Here is a 17,154-nt window from a genome sequence, read left to right on the forward strand (position 1 = left end):
TAAATGCTCGTCGATGATTGGCTATGTGAAAGATCACCAGAAATAACTTCGTAATTGGTCACTGTTAGATATAAAAGCGGAGTGTTATTTAAAACTAATTTAAATTAGATTGTTAAAATGTATTATTTACTTACGAAAGTCAGATGGTTACATTGAAACTTCCCATATTCACGATTTAAACTTCATGAACTCAGGATTGAAGCTAAAAGAATTCGAACTATAAATTTCACGAAGCATCAATTCACTTTTATCACGAATTCGAGTTTCTAAACTTCCAACTTCATGAATAATTGATGATGTCGACCGCACGGTTTTATATGGTCGAATTTACGTTATCACAATTTTTAACTACATTAATGCTCAAAAATACACACATTCACATCTTCAATTTAACATATTTTTTTTTAAAAATGTAAAAGTAAATTCATGAAATTTAATTCACTAATTTGATATTATAGATTCAAGAATTTGAATTCTGAAGTTGATTTTTTAGATTCATGGATGTGAAAACGAGAAATCGTGTTATTCGAAACCGTAAGGTTCAAATTACTAATGTTAAATGAATTCAATTACAATCATGTTTTAGTAAAAATCATGAGGTGGTGACGTAAATGCATATTATTAAAATCATTATTTTTTCTGTATGCAATATATTAAAATGGATAAATATAAATTGCTAAAACTTGTTTCCCAATCGAGCTAAGATAAATATGTTTAAACCACGATAATGTTAATCTTAATTAAAATTTTACTTTTGAAATCATTAATTCATTAGCCTCACATTAATATACCGCTATTGCTGCAATTTTAGAGCGGTTTCAATGGCTGACTCCGAGAAGTGTTCAAATATGAATGCAAGTGGGTCAATCTTTAGAAGTGCTTAACAAACAGTGCCAAAATAATTATGTGATATACAAAGTTTGAGTCTTTTAATCTTAGATTATAAAAACGTATTTACAAATTTGATTAAAAGACTTCTCGTATTAATATAGGATTTATCCAATATGTACTCTGTGGAATTGTCTTTTTATTGACAAACAAATGCTCGCTTTCAAGTATTTATTCTTAATGCTTATCAGGTCCTATAATTATCTAAATCTAAAACATTTTGTATCAATATTTTACGTAAAATCTTTCTTTGTACAAGTATTACTATATCCATAAAATGTACGTGTTTAGAAACCGCTATATACATACTCGAACCTATGTTGGCTGAATTGTGCCATACGTGTTTCCGCCACGCTACCCCACCAAACGAAAGGGGTGCGGAGCGAAAACACGCTAATTAGCACCTCCGCTAATTAGCGTGTTTTCGCTTCGCGCACCCGCCATCTTAATTTGTTAATTCCCGACCTTTCGCTTGGCAGGGTCGCAGGACGAAAACACGCTAATTAGCGGGGGCGCGGCGAAGTTTTATTTATTAAACTTCGCCTCGCGCCCCTTGCTAATAAGCGTGTTTTCGTCCCGCGACCCCACCGTTTTCTTTCTTAAATTTCGCTCCGCGCCCCCGCAGGACAAACTTTTATTTGTTAAACTTCGCCCCGTGCCATCGCTAATTAGCGTGTTTTCGCTCCGCACCACCGACATTTTAACTTGGTAATTTTCGAATTTTCGCTTGGCGGCGTTTCGGGGCGAAAACACGAATACCACACATCAGCCACCATACGAACCCCTGTACTATCTCGAAAATTAAAGCTACAGATATCCATCTTTGCATCCTTCAAAACATGTTTACAACTTTCCTGTCACATATCTGACATATTTCAGGTTTCGCCACAAAAGCTTTGTATACACTCATTTTAAGACTATCCATCTACATGTCCACATGTTCTTTAATTGTCCCTAACTGAACATAATGGATGGCAAACATGAAATGACATTAACGTGTCACATTGAAGGTTCCATGATAACCGCCGTGTGAACACAACTGCGGATGTTTTTAAATTCAAAATTTCACCATTTTCATGTTGAAATGTTGAATTCTGGATTGGTAACAATATACCGGATGTTCTTGATATTTACTATTTAGACAATTATCATCCCAGGTAAAAGTTTAACTTGCATGAATATCATATTATTTTTGTTCACATGAAGTAGAGTTATTGAAGTGCGATAGCTCTGTTGGTTAGACCAATGACTGTCACTCCTGAGGTCCCTGGTTCGATAACTTAAACTGTTTTCAAGAACATTGTTATACATGTTATAATCAAACATTATAAAACAATGTAAAATATGTATACAATTATAAGTTGTTAGTAGATATAAGTATACATTTTATATTTGAATTAAACGAAAGAATTAAATATAAATTGGTATTGTTTTATATACTCAAAGTATATGTCACGCTTACTATGCTTCAATAATAAATTAAACTTTTCTTAGATTAGTAAAGTGGCATTGCCCGTAAAATTAATATGAATACACAGCTGTCAAACAATTCTAGAAAGACTGTAACCATAACATCTGTCTAAAAAATACTGAAATAATAAGATACTGTGTTGTTCAGCGAACTTAACTTGTAACGTTTACAAACTTACACATTTTATACATTGTATATTCAAAGGATTTATGAAGTGGGATTTAATTATGATTTGCTGGCTTCTTATTTTTACCATACTGTAGTAAAATTTACATTTTTATTATATGTGTGTTGTGAACTAAACATATCGATCAGAGTTATCACATGGGAAGGTAAATATGTTAAAAATTTCATCTCAAGCCGATTGAAATTTTCAAGAAAATCCGTTTATAAAGAACAACATGGTCAAATAATTTTGAAAACACATTAGTCATATTTTACATGTTAAAATAGCTAGAATAAAATAAAGTTTTATCCCTTACTACAACTAGCTTATCATGAATACAAGCCGTTTTCAAAGTGATTATATAAGGATAGTAATAATATACATCAATGACCACAGAAACAACAAATTAAGTTTTACTGTAACAATTCATTTTGTTGTTTTCACTAGGAAATCACTAAAACTCATTTCTCCTATGTTGATGACAATGTTGTTCCTAGATCTAAAAATAAACAAAAAGATGTACAGACAAATAAATAAGTAAATAAATAAAAACATAAATAAATAAGTACATGAATAATATAACATTAATTAAGTAATTAATCATAATAAATAAATAATTATTTTAAACAACAATAATGACATCAAGTTCTTAAAATGATCACAATTCTAGGTAAATCAAGTAAACACATAACAATTACCATTGTATACATTATCCGTGGTCCTATTATTACTCAATCTCTCGTAATTATTAATCCCTTCAGCTGACTCGGTATTTACAGTGTATATATCAGTTCTAGTGTTATAGTATGTTGGATTTTCCATGTTTGGTTTTTTGTCTTGAGGCGTTTTACTTGCTAGATACCTGTGTTAAAGCGTAGACTTTGTAATAGTACAGGTATTATACAAGTCAATGTTTAGTAATAGGTAAAAAAGCAAATCACAACCAACAAAATTAACTTGAAAGTACAGATAATAGATAAAAGGCGACAATAACACCATGATTGATTGATTATCATTATTGTCATCATCATCATCATCATCATCATCATCATCATCATCATCATCATCATCATCATCATCATCATTATTATTATTATTATTTTTTTTTATTATTATTATTATTATTATTATTATTATTATTATTATTATTATATTATTATTATTATTATTATTATTATTTATTATTATTATTATTATAATTTATCCTATCTGTTTTGCAATAAGAACAAACATCTTGTATAGTATCATATAAGTGAAGAACAAACATTTTTTACACTGCTATATTAGCGAATACATTCACCTTCGTCTTATAATGTAAAGGAACACAGCAAGTACTACAATAGCAGCACAAGATCCGAATCCAGAGAAATAACCAATGGTAAAATCTTTATTGTCGCACCGTGCACACGATTGTTGTTGAGTTACAGGTTCGGCTGATTGTGCTGTTGTTTCTGATGTTTCTGTAGATATAACAATGACGTACATTAGATATTACGCTTACTCTGCTTGAATGATTACTGGAACAATGTTCACTGCATTAGCCGTCGTCTAAGATCAAGCTCAGTTGGATGGAGCGAGAGATTCGTAATCTCGATATTGAGTGTTAGATTCCAGAGCTGGCCATCTAAAATAACTAAAACAGTCTTTCGGACCAATATATGTTAAATGCTACTATAATACCAGTTAAAAGGAAAAAAAAACGACTTAGTAATATATTATTTTGAAATAAATTTATGACAGTAATCATGTGCAGATTGTTTACCGATTGTGATAGTTTGAGTACATTTATCTTCAGTCAGTCCATCCTTACATCCAGCTGTACATGTACCGGTGTTTCTATCACATTTAAGATCCTTACATCTACCAGGACAAGGTTTATCACATGTATCGCCCCAAAATGTTTGGTTACATCCGTTTAGACAATATCCGCTTGTATGTTGACATGTATGTTTACCACGTTCTACTTTGCATGCCGGGTTGCAGGCTAAACTGCAATCGGTTGAGTAAAAATTACCAACACACAGTAGACAAATATTTCCGTTTTCCTTTAAACACTTTAAACATTTGCTGTTACATATTTCGGAACATTTCTCACCAGTCCAGCCCTCATTACATTCTCCTTGACATATTCCAGTACTATCACAATATGTAGAACATTCTTTTGAGCACAATGGTGTGTGTGATACGCACGTTGTACCATTAAATATTTTTCCTTTTGGGCAATCAGCGCAGAGTAACGAATCATTGTGTATTTGACACTGGTTACAACCTTGAATGATACAGTCCGGACATTGCGTTTCTGGCAAACATGATATACAGTGAACATTGTCATTTAGTTTTAATAGAGTATAACCATTATTGCAAATATAGCATGTTTTACCATCCGTACAATGTTTACAATTTGAAGGACAATGTTGACATATTGTATCGACACCAGTTTTATATTCATAATATCCAGCTTTACAACCACTCGAGCAAGTTCGTAAATCACAACGTTCATTTTCACATAAACTGCAATTGTGTTGACATTTGTATCCATAGAAACCAGGCTTACATTGTATACAATATCCCGTGTCACTAGCGCATTCACTGTTTAGACAATTACCATCACAATTTACAGTACACCTAAAACCATATTTTGTTGGCTTACATGACGTACAGTCATCGTAGCTGTTACAGCTTTCACAATTTTCGGGGCATGGTGAACAGAAGCCATTTGTTAAAAAGTATGATGATTTACATCTTGTGCAAGTGTTACCAGAGCACGATTGGCAGCCAGTAGAACATTCTGTAAATATGTACAAATACAATAATTTATATTTTGCCTATTTACTTATTTTGAATATTTCAAAATACACAATGTATGGAACAATACATGTGTTAAGTCAAATTTGTTATATATAAAAGATCAACAATTTAATTGCGACCACAAACAAAAAATAATAAATAATAAAATAAACTTTACAAATGATACGAATAAATGTAAACATTTTATAGATGCATTTAAAAATGTTAATGAAATAGTTTGTACTTGTATAGTACAAAAACAAAACAAAATCATGAAGTAAAAGTAAAAAAATTACCAGAATATACAATATCAGTAAATAGTATTAGTAGAAGTACTGACGTTTCCTTAGACAACATTATCTCGTATTTGTATGTGATAGTCGTTCTAAAAATGAGAATAATATACGTCGATAATTATGTAATAAATTTTCAAGTATTTACGTTTTGAAGCATAACTTATTGTTGCTGTCTTCATTACTCTTCATTTTTTTTTTTTTTTTGTAATATATTTAGCTTAAAAATCAAAATGGTACTCAAAGTATGTATTTCATACAAGAAGTTTGATGTATATTACAGTAAAATATTTAAGATATCGAATGTATCATAAGGAGTTTTAAAGACACATTTAAGCTTAAACAAAAAGTACTGAGACATACATGTATAATTACCTTAAAAGAACTATCACAATTATTGTAATTCCTCTTTCAAAAAGTAAAAAAGTGAAGAAATATCACCAAACATTTTTAACGAACCAAATATATAGTATATAAATACTTGCTTAATCACTACCAAATAAACCTGTTGAAAACTTCCTCTTTAAATGTTGTGACTTGTATACATATGATATGCATTAGTGACTGCCTTTAAAGCGAGTCTTATGTTATTTTTAAACGCAAAAATATCCGGGTTTATATGGTCAGAAAGAAATAAAAATTCTTGCAATTATAAGAAAAACCATTAAATCATGTTTAAAAAAGTAAATTATAATTTACTTTAGGAAGGACTAAAATATTCAGGCATTAACTATACAATTAAAATACTATAAATTTATAATATACGTATTAACGAAAGTCCGGTGGTGACATTGAAACTCCACATATTCACGACTTCACCTTCAAATGCAAAAGACAAATTCACTTTCCAACTTAATAAATTGCATTTAAGTACTTGTGAAGATGAAATATTGACTAAATTAATTTTTATTCACTCATTTGAAATGCTAATTTGAAAGTTGAACTGCGAAGCTCAAATTCATGAATTTGTACATGCGACATCGTGAATTTCGAACAGTAATGATCAAATTCATAAAAATGAATAAATGCATTTGAAATTACATTTTTTTGTGAAGTTTAAATCTTGAAATAATGATGCTGAAAACATAAATTCATGAAATTAAACTCGTTAATTTTTGTATTTAATATGTTACAATCAATTAATATAAGAGTTGAGAATTTGTTTCTCAATCGAGCAAAAGTTAGTATGTTTATTTTGTAATGTTAAAATCGCGGCTTTGTATTGAGAATTGAATACCAATCAAGCTGGTGCTAGGGTGCGTGAGGAATGTTGCACTTAATCATTTTATACTACGTGAATGTGTATTCAAGAACTGAAGAGCTTAAATCACAGAATATGTAATGTTTTATCGGATAATTAAATTGAAAGTTATAATATTCTTTTCCTATAAGGTTCTTATATTCAAATCTGTTTGTGTTAATATCAATGTATTACGAAACAAATGTTTCTTTGCACAAATAAGATCCATGAAATATACTAGTTTATTGATATACTTTTCTTCTAACCCACGTAGTAAATGAAAACATTTGTCTCCGGATGTCTTTACAACCTACATAAGATATAACGTGTTTTCTGTCACATTCCTTATCTTGACATCACTCAAGATAGGACTTATTTTAGGTTTCGCACCAAGAGCTTTGTATACATACATCCATTTGAACACTAAATGTCTGGATGTCAATATGTTCTTTTACCGCCATTTACTTACCTTATAGATGGTAAACTAAACTGAATATTGTTAAGATAACAATTGTGATGTAGACGGATATTGCAATTTTCTCTCAGGATTTCTGTTTAAGCCGGTGATATAGGTGTGGGGGTTACACCGTCCATCATAAGTCTTGATCAAACTGAGCATACAGCATTTTCAATTTTGTCGTTTTGGGCGTTTAGAGATTCTTTCTTTTATATTGTGTTGTATTTTTTTCATTCATACTATTTACCGTTGCATCCTGTCCCGCTGCATAACAAGTGCAGACCAAGGAATTACTTGTATAATATATCTGAGTTTCGTCAAAACCGTGAATAATACAACAATAGTCCGAACATAGAGATCCTCAAAACATGATACACAGTGAAGAACATTATTATCAAATTTTAAGAGATGAAAGACATCGTTGCATAATTATTGTCATGTGCCTATCCTAACCTAGTTTATGATTAAATTATTAGCTATTCTGCTATAATTCTTACCACGTTAACAATTTGTCGAAAAAGTTTGACATACTGTTTTTAACCGATTTTATGATCTTCAATCCTGCGAGCATTTACGTACCTCATGATAATATAATCTAAATGTACATGTTTGGCACATCAATCTATAGAAACCAGGCTTGCATTGATAACAATGTACCAGATCATCTATATATTTATTAATAAAACAATTACCGTCACAGGTAAAAGTTAAACTTGAATGAATACCATATCATATTGGTTAACTTGTAGTACAATGTGCAATGTTCACAATCCACAGAACACCATTTGACAAAAATAAGATGACCATAACTCAAACATGTCGAACATGTGATCATAATTGGCAGTCAATAGAATATTCGTAACACTGTAAAACCACAAACGCTAATTAAACGCTAATTAAAATACATTGAAGTGATATGTTTTGAAATATACTTTTATAGCTGTTTTAGCTGTTATTTTCTTAAAGTAAATGTATAAATACGACAAAAAGAAAAATTTGTGTGCAGTCGAAACTTAACATAACTTGATTTAATATAAAACATCTAATACAAAAGACTCGTCCAAAATTATCACTCAATTGCTACTTAAACTGATCATGGATTAATATGTAGAACCATAATGTGTGTATCGCTTACTATGATTAAGTATCAAATAAATATTTTCTAGTGAAATGACATTGCCCGTTTGATTATTGCTCTGATTTGACTATAATTTAGGATATTAACATATGTGTACAATATCTCGGACTTAGTATCTGTCTGAATAAAATGCCAAAATAGTAAGAATGTATATTTTATATTTGGAACAAGTAATGTAGTGGGATTTAATATAGATGGAACAATGTAACATTTTGCTGGTATTTATTACCTTAAACATACTACAGTAAATATTAAAATTCATTGTGTTGTAAACTAAACATATAATTAAGATTTATGACAAAATGGGTACGTTTGTTGGACATTTAATTTATGCCTTTTGCAAATGCATGACTGAAATATTCGGAAACAACGTATATTAAAGAAATATAAGGTAAATAATTTTGAAATACACATGAGACGTAGTTTCCATGCTACAATAATATATGCCTATACATATGTATTTACCAAAATGATATCTGTACTTACAACATCGCTAGAAGGAAGTAGAGAAGACTACCTAATTATGGTAAACAATCCGTTTTCAAAGTTATGTAAAGATTTGAATATATAATATGCATCAGTAACCCCGTGTGTAGCCCTATTTTAATGACATTTTCATGATATGAAAATAAAATTTGCAAATATTTCTATAAAGGTGTAAAAAACATTGCAGAAGCACGATGAAGCATTTAAAGCCGAACACGCAGGACATGCATGTATTTAAGTGTAGTCCGATAGTTTTTCGTATTAAAAGAAAAGTAACTAATCAATGTAACTTTAATTATTGAAAGTGCCATAACTAATAACCATGATGTTTTTCTTACAAATTAAAAAGACAGGAACTTAGTATTTGATACCTGGTCCAAAGAAAGTGTGTTATTTCTCTATTGAATATATACCTTATATTTTTTCTATAATCTCAATATCTGTTTATTCTATATGTTACTGCTTTTCGTTACAGAAAGAAAAACAATTTAAAATTGATTTTATTTTTTTTCTCATAAATTGAGAAATGCGTGTATCATTTTAGAAACTGAACTTTTTGTGTTTGAGTAAATCTCAAAGACGTTCGCATGCACTCCATGGAATAAAATGGCGATCAGAATATATTGCATACGAATGATTCAAGTCAAGGTTGTGTTTCATAGAAAGTCCTAAATGTATTTAAAGTCGACAGATGTAAGACGACTTTTACAATAGTAAACAAACGACAGCTTCAATACTTTCTTTTGGTCAGACACTTTAGACTTTGATTAAAATCGTCTTCCTAAGAAAAGTTCAGAAAAACCGATTGCGCATAATTCAATCCACAAAATGTTATTTTTCCATGTGCATTGCTATTCAGAAATTAAAGGGGTCATGACAAAAGAGTCATAATTAAGGACATTTCCTTTGAAATACAAATTTATATGAGCTTTGTTAGAAGACTGATTTCAGATTTCTGAATTGCTATGTAAAACCCTTCAGAACCATAGTTCAACATTCAAGGCAGAAGTCATATTTGAAAAAGCTGCTGCACTCTCACTGCGGTATACCGTACCCCGGACATTGCTCGATATTATGAGGACTTTCATCCCATTTCGCGACTTTGAACGGGGAACGAAGATAAGTTCAGCGACGATATTTTCCAAACCTATGATGGCTATTTGAGCCGTGACATGACATTTCCAACATAGTGGTCAAATTTGACATTTTCACTTTTTCAAATATTCTCAAAAAGCAATCTTTTCTGAATCATTTGAAACAAATTTTATTATTTTTGGACGATGAAAACTTGTTTTATAATACTTTTTTATCACACACCTGTTGTTGGTGACGGCGTTTAAGTTGACGTTAGTGACGACGTCGTTTAAAAGTACGACGTCGTTAAAAAGTACGTCAGTTTGACTAAACGGAAAATTATTTTGCTTAACATAATAATCCTGGAAAAATATTTTCAAATAAGTCAATGCATGCAAAATTGAATATTCAAATAATTAACAACGTCGTTCCCATATGTGTTTAATTACACAGTCTTTTTTCCACTATATATACTATATTATCAACTTTTAGATTTTCAGTACATAGATTAATTTTATTGTATTTCCAGCGAAGAGTTACTCTTCTCTTGTAGGTAACGGGCACGTTTCATCTTGCGAAACTTGTCGCACGTATGGACGTACAGATCTGTATAAGTACATCTGTCTTTCAAATGAGAGACCGCCTGGCTGTAGTACAGGTGGCATTTGTTCTGCAGTGAACGTAGTGTCCGAATATTGTAAGAGTTTGAACGATCTTTCGTCACCATCGGGAGTTTTCCTCACAGTTACCTCGCCAGGTCTATTGTGCTCAATTCTGGAACCATGGATTGAAAATATATATTGAAATACTAATTTATACTTCCACAAAACACTTATGTAAAAATATATATCTCATAAGAAAGTGGCTAGCCGTACGGACCCGAACTGCTAGCCAAAAGTTAAGCAGTCGCGCACGTCTAGCCTATACGCACTGAACTGGGCTGTATCATGAACAGAAATTTTCTATGTCCGCTAAAATTGATAAAGATAAAAATTTATTACAACTGTATTACGTCTAGAGACATGATTTAATAATGTTTCAGTTTATTTCCCCTGTACTTTCGCACGGACTTTATCAAAATCTGTGATTTTTAGAGAAAACTTCCGATCATCAAACGCCAAAAATAATATATTTACGTTAATTGTTAAAGTTTTCATGATACTCAAGGAAAGAAAGTTTGCATTTTTTCTCAAAATGCCGTACGGCTAGCCTCAACAGTGTGTATAGGCTAGTCGTACGTGACATAAGGTATGGCTAGAACTTTTGGCTAGCAATACGGCCCGTGCGGCTAGCCACTGCCATTTCATAAAGATAATTTCATAATGCAACGTAAATTTATTCGTAAAGAATGATAAAAAAATCTGTATAAAAAGTATATATTAACATTGACACCTAAAAAAAAGTTGATATGATGAAATTCCCGGTAGGGCTTTGTAGTACTGATTAAAGTATGTCTTCCAGTCAAAAACCATGTCCATTCTGGGTAGCTCACTGATTCGTTAACAGTTGAAGACTTGTTTACTTGATTTACAAGATGAAGCAAGGAATCTGCATCACATCGCCTACAAAGAGTAAAAGTTCTCGAATTTAAAGCTAGTAAAGGATTAATACCGACGTAACTATACAAGGTGTCGCTCGAAAATATATGGACAGTTCCATAAACAGTATGTAGCCATAGATATAGAAAACCGTATATATGATATATATAATAAACCCTGATGATAAAAAATATTATGAAAAAGATATGGATATTTTTAACGTTATTTTAAACAATCATAGTAATGAATTATATTGACCTTCTAATAAGCTATTAGAATTAGCAAAACACACCTGTATAATCTCTTAAAATTTGCAAATCCAGCGTCTACAAGACATCTACTGTGACCAGGAATCTGCATGTGTAGGTCAATTCTCTTGTGCAGTCCTGTCATTACACGCCATGAAAGATAGGCTAACACATATCTGTTTTTGTTTTGTCCTATAAAAGGAATGATTTACGGACATAATGTGTGAATTTTGGCAATAATTTTAATTAATTTATTCATTTATTTATGAACTTTACTTGTTTCATTCATTCATTCAATTATTCATTCATTCATTCATTCACATTTAATTTATACATTTACATAGGGACTCGGAACAGAGTCGGCGCGATCGTAAACCAACAAAACAAAAAAGAATCAATTCATAAATTGCAATTAAAACATATTTTCTATTTATCAATTAGCTTATTTAGTTTGTCTCGATTATTTATTTCAATAAAGAGTTCCTTTTAGAAAAAGGTTGAAAAAATTTCAAATACCAGCGCAGTTATCAGCATGTAATGAACAATAATCTTCCTGTTTACCAACGCGTTGGAAAGCATGGTGCATCATACTAATTACAGCATTTGGACCGTGTGACAGCTTTCCGTCTAAACCGATGCACTGGCTCTCATCAAAAAGATAGATTAATTGGCGTGGATCTCCATCGGTGCGGAAGCCAAATACTTGTACCTAAACAAATATTCATCTTCTAACTTTTAATTTTTTTTCTTACAAAGTTCTCAAATGAATTATGTATGTATAAAACAAGCATGTTAATTTCTTAAAACATACCGGGTATTTTTCCCGGTCATTAAAAACCCCATTATGCGTGTTTAGTTTTGATGAATAAATCTAAAATACTGGCACAAAATTTAAAATAACTTCATTATGGTATAAATTGCACATGAGTGCATTTTTTAGAATGTGTAGAACGTTTATTTTAATGAAGTCTTTGGACGAGAATCTACTTCCGTTACTTATTTTTATAAAGTGTTTTTTTTTTCAGTTGCAGTATGATAATGTTATTCAAATGTTTGGTAATTTCTCATTGGCCAGTCGGTGTCCGTAGATTTATTCATGCGTGTTTGAAATTCAACCATAAATTACTTAAAAAGGCGCGTTGAAAATTGGTAGATAATTGATTAGTTATACTGCATTCTAAATAACGCATTGTAAATACAAAATGAGATGGGAAACAAAGAAATGGTAGATAAATTGTAACCTTTTTCAATGACAAGAAGTAAAGAGGTCCCATCTGACGAGCATGATGCGGAAGCGTGACGTTCTGGGCGAAATCAAATGTATAATGCATTGTACTAGGTATATTGCCGAGCAACGCGGCTGTCTCTAAGGCTGTCTTACTTTGACGAATCAATGTCAGATAAAGATTTCTTTCTTCTTGTGCTAGCTGAATATGTGTTTGCACAGATGACGTCGCGGCCATCTTCTCAGATTCTGTCACAGCATCGACAATCTTCTTTCGATATTGTTCACATTTTGAACAAACATCGTGACGTGGGGAAGCAATTACAATATGCGGCACACAAGCTTTCCATATCTGACAAAATGTTGTTCTTTTTACACACTTTCCATTCTCAGATCGTAAACTCTCAACATAAATAGAATGAATGGCTTTCTTTGTCAATGATGAATGTAGATAGATGGGTGGGAGATCACCACGCCCTCTCGGAGCAGCTGGCTGTGGTAAGCCATTCTCGTCAGCATACGACCGTAAAAATGTCACTATTTTCATAACATCGTCAAAATGGAGAGCATGAATAGGCTTTCGTCCAGTATTGCCATGTTTACGTGGAGATACGCCATGACCATGTACGTGTTCGCATAAAGCTCTCAGAGAAAAGTCTGTAATGTCATATAATATCATGAAAGCCTGACGGCATATTTTCTTTCCTTCAAAACAATACAAGGAAGTGGGGCGCTTTCTCGAGCCTCTCCTGGTGTCAGCGTCTGATATTTTTACTGTGTTTAAAATAGTCATAATTAATTGTTCTTTTTCTTCCTTTAACATATCTCTAATAGATAAGATATGGTCATTAATATCTGAAGAACTAAATTTTTCTATGCATTTATTTTCGCAGTTACAATGTTTAAAAAGAACACAACTATCCCACTCAATAAATGGATTTTCATTTTCCTTATCGTTAGAACATTGGTCAAGGTATTGTGCGACCAGAATTTCATTTCCTATCGATGTGTCGCCGTCTTCGGACTCTGTTATACAAATATCATGGTCAGGTAATGGTGTCTCATTTGTATTTGATAAACCAAAATGATCATTGAACAAATTGTTGATCTCCTAAAACGAAAATAAAATAAAGAAAACCGTAAAATAATAATTCTAATTATTAAGTTGTACTTTTGATTTAAGACTATTACGGCCATAATGGAATTTAGGCGTTCACGTTGCTCTACTGTGAGTGATACAAGGGGGGCAATCCGTCTAGAGCTTATGTTTTATCTATCGGCTGCATTTTTATAGACATTGATTCTACCTAGCCGTGTTTACACTTGTTTATCCACTGAGTTAAACTTCTTATAAAGATTTTAATTTTAATGTAACTTTTATTAAACTGTAGACCAATTATCATAATAAATTTACAATTTCAAATTGCTGTTTAAATCATCGTACACAGTTTAAATCATCGTACACAGTCACAGAGTATGATGATAAGGGGACAGTAGCGGCTCTTTGATTAAAAATATTAGACAATGCATCTTCATAGCCATGCAGATATTTAATAATTGAAACATGTCATACGACATCTTTATACTTTAGAAAAGAAAATCGGCGAAAAGGTAATTTAAATATTTTACAATGCCCATTTGTTGTTTTTATAAACACGTCTGCCTACAGAACAGTACAGACCTCATTCCGAGATTAAAAATCTGATTGTTACACATTTGCTTTAATTGTTTTCATTCTTGAACTTACGTGTAGTTTCTTGCAAAACAAAGAACAAGTTATACCTGCAACTCTTCTCCGCCCTCTGCCATTATGTTTAATAATTATACGATTTAACGGACCCGCCCACTTCATACATTGTTTTTTGTTTACAACGCTCCATGGATACAACGGGTGCGCGCACTGTAAAAAACTGTACAGCGCTGATTGAAAACACGCGCGATATATTATTAAAAAAAAAAAACGTGGTAATTTTGGCGTCAACTTTGACGTCGTGTTTCTACGATTACGTCATTTGACCACTATGTTGGAAATGTCATGTCACGGCTCATTTCATTTATCTCAACGGGTTTTATATATCTAGAGGTATTTTTGTAGCTCTTAATGATATAAAAGTATTACAGATATTTGTAAAATTGATTAAACTACCCCTAAACGATCGACTGCTCACTAGAAAATACTGACCGCGATACTGTAGAATCGTTAGAAATTATTATATTACCTAGTATATAAAAAAATTGAATCGAGAATTTTTTTTTATTTTCGATCCAAGTATGATTTGTCTAAATTTCAGGCAAAAGGTGTGAAAGTACAGAAAGATACAGGCCAAAAAAGATACAAGAAAGTGTACCGACTATTGATTTTAAGTGTACAGAGTATTGCAAGATAGCCCAACTTTAGTGTACAGTGTATTGCAGAACAGAATGAGCACATATGTATGAAAAATCGATATTTTTGTCTAATTTTACGTCTGTTTATCGATTCCATTTTATTTTTCTGATAATGTACTGTTTATATGATATTTATTCAAATATTTCAGATTCAACAATGCATTTTCAGTGTAATTACTGTTCTTTTTCTACGGGCAAATACAGAGATGTATTATCCCATTTGATTGAAAATCACACTATGGATGAAATAAAGTTAAAGTGTGTGCAGGGTCGGGAGCAGGGTAGAACCATCAAAACTCTTTCCTCGTTCAAAGTCGCGAAAATGGATGAAAGCCCTCATAATATCGAGCAATATCCGGGGTACGGTATACCGCAGAGACTCAAAGCTTACACATATTTCTTATCCTTCACAGATTTCAACAACATTTACTGTATCATGATTAATCATAAAAAAGGGAATTCATGATATTTTATCGTTGCTGATTTTAATAGTACACAGACATTGACACTATCTCGACACAGTCTTTGAGGAATTCCGAAAAGTTAGCTTGAAGGAGTTTTCCCAACCCTTATATTTAAACAATATACGTCACTTAACACGAATGATAAAGCATTCCCGAAACATGAATAAGCTTAAATGGACATAAAAGGTTTTTAGTGTTCACGCACAAAGGGACAATACTGTTACCTCATTGTCGTAAGTACTTATTTGGGATAACAAATCTAAACTTTTATTGCCACCATACAATTTGTATCGAATAAGAGAAACAACAAATATAGGCTAACTCTTCATTTTGTTGTTTTCACTAGTAAATCAATATAACTGATTTCTCTTACATCTATGATAATGTTGTTCCTAGATCTGAAAATAAACAAGTAAATAATAAGTAAATAAATATATAATATAGACAATAATGAAATCAAGTACTTAAACTAAATTTAATCATAATCTTAGATTTATGAATTAGAAAACATAATAATTACCATTGTGTACATTATCCCTGATCGTGTTATTACTCAAACTCTCGTAATTATTAGTCACATCAGCCGACTCAGCATTTTCAGCGCCGAAATCAGTTCTAATGTTATAATATGTTGGATTATCAATGTTTGGTCTGTTGTGTTTGGGCGTTTTTCTTGCAATATACCTGTGTTAAAGTGTATAATTTATAATCGTTTTATACAAGTCATTTTTAGTAATAGGTAATTATTTGAAAGAACAAACATGTCAATTAGTTAATAAATAAAAGTTGACAAAAACACCAGGATTGATCGATTATTATCATCATTATTATCATTATTATTATGTATCTCATATGTAAAGATAATTTGTTTTACATTAAGAACAAACAACTTTTATAGTTAAATAGCGAAAACATTCACCTTCGTCTAATAAGGTAAAACAATACAGCAAATACTACTATTACAGCACAAGATCCGACTCCAGAGAAATAACCAATGGTAAAAATATTAGCTTTATCGTCACACCGTGCACATGTTTGTTGTTGTATTAATGGTTCGGCTGATGTTGTTGTTGTTGATGTTGTTGTTGTTGATGTTGTTGTTGTTATTGATGTTTCTGTAGATATAACATTAACTTGTAATAAATATTACCCTGACTATAGTCTAATGATTACTGGAACAATTTGTTCGCCATAAACTGCACAAACAGTCATCTATGTCAAGCCAGCGTGCACAGCTCAATCTGTTAGAGCGCAAACTTTGTAATCTCAACATTGAGGGTGCTATTCCCGG

General features: G+C 31.6%; 3 protein-coding genes across 3 annotated transcripts in view; all 3 read right to left on the reverse strand.

The window, feature by feature from the left end:
• The window catches only part of LOC132716477 (receptor-type tyrosine-protein phosphatase kappa-like), a 67,413-nt gene that overhangs the window by 26,735 nt on the left and 23,524 nt on the right, over positions 1-17,154 (reverse strand). The gene's annotated exons all lie outside the window — the stretch shown is intronic.
• Positions 2,770-4,083, reverse strand: LOC132716474 (uncharacterized). The gene is made up of 3 exons (XM_060699760.1): positions 3,826-4,083; positions 3,224-3,387; positions 2,770-3,024 (listed from the first exon to the last, which is right to left on the reverse strand). The coding sequence occupies exons 1-3, from the start codon at positions 4,008-4,010 to the stop codon at positions 2,996-2,998; spliced, it is 378 nt and encodes a 125-aa protein (XP_060555743.1). The 5' UTR covers positions 4,011-4,083; the 3' UTR covers positions 2,770-2,995.
• LOC132716472 (uncharacterized) lies at positions 12,357-14,987 on the reverse strand. The gene is made up of 2 exons (XM_060699758.1): positions 14,794-14,987; positions 12,357-14,122 (listed from the first exon to the last, which is right to left on the reverse strand). The coding sequence occupies exons 1-2, from the start codon at positions 14,818-14,820 to the stop codon at positions 12,881-12,883; spliced, it is 1,269 nt and encodes a 422-aa protein (XP_060555741.1). The 5' UTR covers positions 14,821-14,987; the 3' UTR covers positions 12,357-12,880.

Source organism: Ruditapes philippinarum, unplaced genomic scaffold, assembly GCF_026571515.1.
Source record: "Ruditapes philippinarum isolate M1 unplaced genomic scaffold, ASM2657151v2 ctg1692_1_1_1_1, whole genome shotgun sequence".
Classification (NCBI taxonomy): domain Eukaryota; kingdom Metazoa; phylum Mollusca; class Bivalvia; order Venerida; family Veneridae; genus Ruditapes; species Ruditapes philippinarum.

Bases quoted from the DNA above. Each gene is read 5' to 3' on its own strand.
- LOC132716472 (XM_060699758.1), bottom strand. From the start codon at position 14,820: ATGGCAGAGGGCGGAGAAGAGTTGCAG. The intron at 14,123-14,793 runs GTATAACTTGTT...TTTTCGTTTTAG, and splicing joins AGGGCGGAGAAGAGTTGCAG to GAGATCAACAATTTGTTCAA.
- LOC132716474 (XM_060699760.1), bottom strand. From the start codon at position 4,010: ATGTACGTCATTGTTATATCTACAGAAACATCAGAAACAACAGCACAA. The intron at 3,388-3,825 runs GTGAATGTATTC...GCTTTAACACAG, and splicing joins CTTTACATTATAAGACGAAG to GTATCTAGCAAGTAAAACGC. The intron at 3,025-3,223 runs GTAATTGTTATG...GTTTATTTTTAG, and splicing joins CACGGATAATGTATACAATG to ATCTAGGAACAACATTGTCA.